Raw genomic sequence first — 6,127 nt, 5'->3', positions numbered from 1 at the left:
GTTTTATATACAAGTAAATAATTCAACAAGTTCAATAAAACTTTAAACTTATTATATAACTCATGTAAATATATACGCGATAAAATGGTTTTCGATTGATTACACATTTATATAAAATAATTTGTTTAAATCATGAACTATGAATATTTGTTAATACATAACAAAATTCAAAAAATGACACATTCGATTTTCTCACTCTCACTATATAATTTATTATTATTATTTCACATAATTGTAATATTTTCATCCTAGGACAAAATTTGAGTTCCTTGAAAAATGATCATCTGCAAAGTAAGCTTAACTTGAAGATCGTGGATTGCGGAAGTAATAATATTTCATAAAAAATATAATAGAGTTATTATAAATTTTTAAGGACAATTTAGTAAATTTTAATGCATCCGTATCTATACCAAACGTACAACGTTAGTTAAAAAATTATCGAAACATTGATTTCATTCAACCTATGCTAATAGATATGATACAACTAAAAATGATACTATTAACTTGCTTAGTCTTTCAAATGTTGTTATAACAAGAAACTCAAATAATTGTCTTCGGATTTTGAGATTCCGCTTTAATAAAAAAATCTTAATATTAATTATTTTAAAAATGTTCAATAATTTATTGTTCACATATTTATTTATCGGAAAATAGCGTTGCACATTTCACTATTCTTGCGATTAAGGGCGTGCGTTTTTCCTGGTAATTTGTTAATTCGGTAAGTCGCCTTTCGCAGACGATGTTTGCTACCTGGTATACGCTCGATTTTGAATGTATTATGTCTGAAAATGATATTATAGATATTCAAATTATCCAAGTTTATTGTGATATAATAATAGCTTTGATATAAATTAGCCACACGTTATTATACATGACGCCATGTAAAAAAATAGGCGGGCAGGGCAACAGTTGTCTCGGAAAAGAGTATCGTTTCCAAGGTACTATTTCATTATGTAAAGATATAGTCCAGTCATTTAAGCTTAAATTAGGTAAGAATCTTGGAATTCGAGATACCTAGCCTAGATAGAATGGGTACACCCTACCATATGTAGGTTTTGAGACAACTTTTAGGGTGCTATTTTAGGGTATTTACAGACTTACAGCTGTGTATCTCGAATTCCGAGGTGAACTTACTATAATGACTGGACTAATAAGTAATTCATAAAAACACTATTTTTGCAACTATTATATTTTCTCGTGTAAGTTCAAATTTCCATAGATTCTTTGCCCAGAAGCGCTTATACGTGCATTTAATTTTTTTTTTTTCAAAAATTATTTATAAAAGCCATACATAAATCCATCAGTTTTTCATAGATTCTTTGTCCAGAAGCGTCTGTATGTGTATTTAAGGCGATTGTTTAAATAATTTAGGCAAAACTAAGTATTAGGTCAAGGAAAATTTTGAAAACCAAATATTTGACCGCACTGGTTTTGCACACTGTAAGGTAGTTCAATCGTTGTTGACTTCATCATTTCACGAAATGACGAACTTTTATATTTTTCTCATGACCCTAACTCGTGTCAATATCGAATTATTATATTAGGTGGGCAACTAAGTAAGTGCGGATTTTTTTAAGAAAATCAGACATTTTTTTAGTGGGACTAAAGAACTTTATCCTGTAATATGCATAGTCAATTTTGATCAATAACTTTTTGTCATCTTTTAAGCAGCATCATTATCCCACTTTTATGAAACTTCTAGTTTTTATTAGGAAAAAACTGAATCCAGTACAATTATAATCAGTGAATTGTTTACCATTCAAGGAGTTTTGTAAAAATCGGAACAAAAAGTAATTAGAAGGTGTAAAGACATAATTGTATGGTGGATATGGCAAAACATACCAATCAAGCTCCAATAATTTTTGCCGAGTGGCCAAAGATATGTGACATCAATAATGGAATAAATCATTGTTTCTTTTTGTCAATTCAGGCCGGTAATGATGCATTGTCTATTTTGATCAGTAACTTTTTGTCATCTTTCAATTAGCATCATTATCCCACTTTCATAAAAATTTGGTTTTTATTAGCAAAAAACTGAATAAAGTACAATTGGACATCATAATAATCATTGAATTGTTTACCATTGAAAGAGTTTTGTAAAGATCGAAACAAAAAGTAATTAGAAGATGCAAGGTCTTATATACTATCAATAGTCAATAACTAGAATAGAATAGAATTTTTAACGAGTGGCCAAAGATATGTGATGCCAATAATGGAATAAATCACCATTTCGATTTGTTAATTTAGGCCGCTTTTCTTCGAATGCGATGTTTAATTTCGTTAGTTATTCAATGTAGACATCAGAATTGATCGTTCGGTTGGGTGATAAGACAATTCCTTTGTAATCAACTTCCGATTGAAAACATTTGTCACCGTTTTCATCCGGTTTACAAAAATCACAAGAACGAAATTTGGCAAATCAATGTTGACACTGCCGTTTTATCAGGACTTATAAGATTCATAAGGTCACCATAAACAGTTCATAACTTTCAATGAGCTTAAGATGCCTTTTTACCTTTGCGGAAACAAAAAAAAACAAAATATGACAACAATTTTCGATATGATTATCCATCTTTCAACATACGCCAAATGAAAACTATGTAATCGAGCATAAAAAACTCTTTTTACTGAAGGACACCAAAATTGCCTACTAATAAAAGTAATTTAACATTCGGACTACGTCAGCAAACCGAAAAATTCAATTGAAATCATTTAAGATAAATACCGCATTTACTTAGTTGCCAACCTAATATTTTCGCTATATCAAAACAGGTTAAACAGTTGCATTAACATCCGCTTTAAGACGTAAAAAGTTATCGAGTGCTGATAAAATACCAAAATAAAGCACAATTTACCATCGTGTACAATAATGGTGGTACCATTTGATATACGATGTGCCGTTTGAGGGAACGATTCTGTCGCATAACAGAAAAATGTTTTGGCAAGGCCATGTTATGAAGATAATATTGACAAAAGCCCTGCGGTTGGTGTGCAGTCAGGCGAATTTCTCAGGCTGTCCGATAGAAAACATAACCTAGAAGCCGCAAAAATGTCAAAAAAAACGATCTAGGATAACATTGTGTTTCCGATACAGCTCCATAACATACGAGTGACGTTGCAGTTTATGTATAAAACGCCTGAATGCACAGCAAATACATGACATTTTGACAGTATTCAGTATGATTCATTAGCATAATGTATGGAAGTCGGAGCATAACATGGCCTTGCCATAACATTTTTCTGTTATGCGGCAGAATCGGTTCCTGAATTAATTTTTAAAACGGTGTACATATTAACTTCGTCGTAATTCCAAATATCATGTTGCATTACATCGACTAATTAAGTATTTCGACTCACTTGATTATGAATTCCGGCTGTTGCGGTTGCATGCACAGGGCCATTTTATCGTAAAAGTCGATATTGCTACTGATGTGAAACTTCGGCTCGGCCGTCAAACTGAATTCACAGACGGAACGCACGAAGGAGTTATCCACGCGCAGATGGCCTAAAATCGTCGCTCCAGCACTGAAAAATAAAATAGTTTTATAATAACATTATAATGGAAACATTATAATTCAAAAATTTATTAGAATAATCCAAATTGTTTTATTGTTTTTGATTTTATAAGAGAAGATTATGAGCTAATATATGAAAAATGCGACGGTCTTAACCAAAATAGTTGGACGCTTTTTTCCGCTCGTTTCAATATACCCTTTAATAAATGTATTACACCGGGCTATTACATATTTTTTCATAATCTCATTTTTAATAGGAATCTGAACTTTCATCCTATGGGCTGTTGTGGTCGAACTTATCTTTTTCTGTCGTGTTTAGATAAAAACCCAACGGATAACGTACCTATACTTGATTATTAACTTCCCGTAGGGTAAAAGTTATTGTAATCGTCCAAAAATCGAAATTGAAAATTTTTACATTTCCTCACGTTTTGAAGGTTTCTTAAGATTTTGGCATACCTTAGAAAATATGGATGTGTGTGTATGTGTATGTATGTATGGATACGATTTTTCGACCACGTTTTCAGGCGCACGGATCATCCGATTTGAATAGTTCAAAGAACATTCGATTTCTATTGATAGAGAGATGTGCTGATTAGTTTTTGGACAAAGGCAGGTCCAGCCGTTACGGAGATACAGAGCAAAGAGTGCAGAAAATAGAAATAGAGTTTTTGAGAGAACGGCATCCGATTTAAATGATCTAAAAAAAACATTCAATTCGTAATGATGGGGAGAAGTGGTGATTAGTTTTTGGCAAAGATAGGTCCAGCCGTTTCGAAGATACGGAGCTAAATGTACAAAAAAACGGCAATTTTTGAGATAACTGAGCATCCGGTTTGAATGATTCAAAAAACTTTCTCCTTGTGTTGACGAAATAATTGCTTCAGGCGAAAGAATTTTTTTTTGTTTTTTTTTTTTAATTTAAAAAAAATATTTTTGTCAATACATAAGCTCTTATATTTTACATCTAAAAATTTAATTAACATTAATGAAAGTTACAGTATTTATAATAATCTATTTGAAAACATTTAATATTCCTTGGATATTTCATTAAGGTACCAGAAGTACCAGCAATTTGCTTTAAAGCACGATACCATACACAACTAGTTTTATTATTAAACTTGATCAAACATTTGTCATATCATATTTTATTAGATGCAGCAATGCACCAGAAGGTATATTTTCACTTAAAAACATATTTTATTGCTGTATTTCCAAGTGACAAAGGAAATCGCTACTGCTCGGTATCAAGTTATGCGTCTCCGTTATCCGATATTATTCCCAATAGAACCCCATATTAGATTGATTAAATAAATTTAGATCGATTTTGAATTTTGTTAGGTTTAAATGCAAGTATGTAAAAATAAAAGTTAGTCAATATACAAATAAAATGGTACTTCCAAAGTAGCTTCAAGAGCACCAATACATTCTTCATTACCGACTGATTATTACAATGTAGCATTAAAGTAACAAATTACTTATTTTTTCTTACTTGGTTTCAATAAGAGAATGAGCGTTTCTATTCCATAACGAAATCTGTACTTGTCCAGAAAGATCAACAGAAGTTCCTCCCACAAGAGATAGTTCAGCTATGACGCCAGTTTGTAATGGTAGAGTTTCCTGGTGGTCGTTAACAAACTGGCAGCCTAAAAATAATAACCATACAAATAATAAAAATTTGGTCATTGAAATAAATTTATGACAAATTAAGCAACTAAAACATGTGTCTAGTATCACCTGATAAGCTGGTGTCTTGTCCGAGCCAGTTCCCAGACCAAACGTGCCCCATGAGTTCACCTTGTCCAGTAAAGAATACAAATGGTCTAATGGTTACGCCATGGACAGTTATTTCCATTCCAGCAGTTGCATCTTCTTGCTCTTCCTCTTTGTCTTCGCCAGACGCCGTGGTGTCCGATACGAAACTGCCCAATCCACCGGCAAACATTCCCAACTAAAAATAATAATTTATAGATAAGTAATAGAATTGTTTCAATAGTATTAGAACTTAAGTATTAATTGATAATAAAGAAGTTTTCTATTATCAGTTTAAAAGCAGAGCATTTTGGAAATCAGGAAATTGTGTGGATATTTAGACATATTAATTTTGCTATGAAAATGTTTAATAATCAAATTTCAATCTTATTATTATATATAGTATTAAAAAGTTTCGAAAATTCATACGCCCATCTAAAATCTTTTTTTTATACTTTAGCGATATGCCCAGTAGAGTTACTAAACGTACCAGGCACAACAACATATTGCAAAACTTTCCAATCATTATCTATTCTATTTTAATTATGGCAAAACTGACCATTACATAAAATGGATGAGCATATTTCTAATTGAAATTCATGGAATAATTACTATTACTATTGAACTAAATAAGTTGTTTCAACCAATTTCTTAAAAAGTTTGTGGAAAAGTCTAAACATAGATTCCAATTATGATCTAATTAAGAACCTTTGAGCTGAATTTATTGCAACTATTAAGAATGAAACTTACACTCATAATGTTGTGTAATTTGTCTTCGCCATATTGTACATTAAATCTACAACACCACGTTTGAGCATGCCTCCATTCATTTCTTGTACAGTCGCTAACTGTGTACTTGA

At 31.6% G+C, this 6,127-nt stretch overlaps 1 protein-coding gene across 1 annotated transcript in view; it reads right to left on the bottom strand.

Annotated features, from left to right (window-relative positions):
* Positions 1-556: 556 nt before the first annotated feature.
* The window catches only part of LOC113374725 (microsomal triglyceride transfer protein large subunit-like), an 11,925-nt gene continuing 6,354 nt past the window's right edge, over positions 557-6,127 (bottom strand). Inside the window, exons 13-17 of the mRNA XM_026614698.1 lie at positions 6,068-6,122; positions 5,253-5,466; positions 5,008-5,161; positions 3,358-3,525; positions 557-782 (exon numbers count right to left, since the gene is read on the bottom strand). Of these exons, the coding sequence (XP_026470483.1) occupies positions 641-782; positions 3,358-3,525; positions 5,008-5,161; positions 5,253-5,466; positions 6,068-6,122 (733 nt within the window). The 3' untranslated portion in view covers positions 557-640. The remainder of the gene's footprint in view (positions 783-3,357; positions 3,526-5,007; positions 5,162-5,252; positions 5,467-6,067; positions 6,123-6,127) is intronic.

The sequence above is a fragment of the Ctenocephalides felis genome, unplaced genomic scaffold, assembly GCF_003426905.1.
Source record: "Ctenocephalides felis isolate EL2017-DRISC unplaced genomic scaffold, ASM342690v1 CF-g0.4_SCAFFOLD_01886, whole genome shotgun sequence".
In the NCBI taxonomy this organism is placed as follows: Eukaryota; Metazoa; Arthropoda; class Insecta; order Siphonaptera; family Pulicidae; genus Ctenocephalides; species Ctenocephalides felis.
The sequence above is the reverse complement of the archived record's forward strand: the minus strand, read 5'-3'. Positions and strand labels throughout refer to the sequence as shown.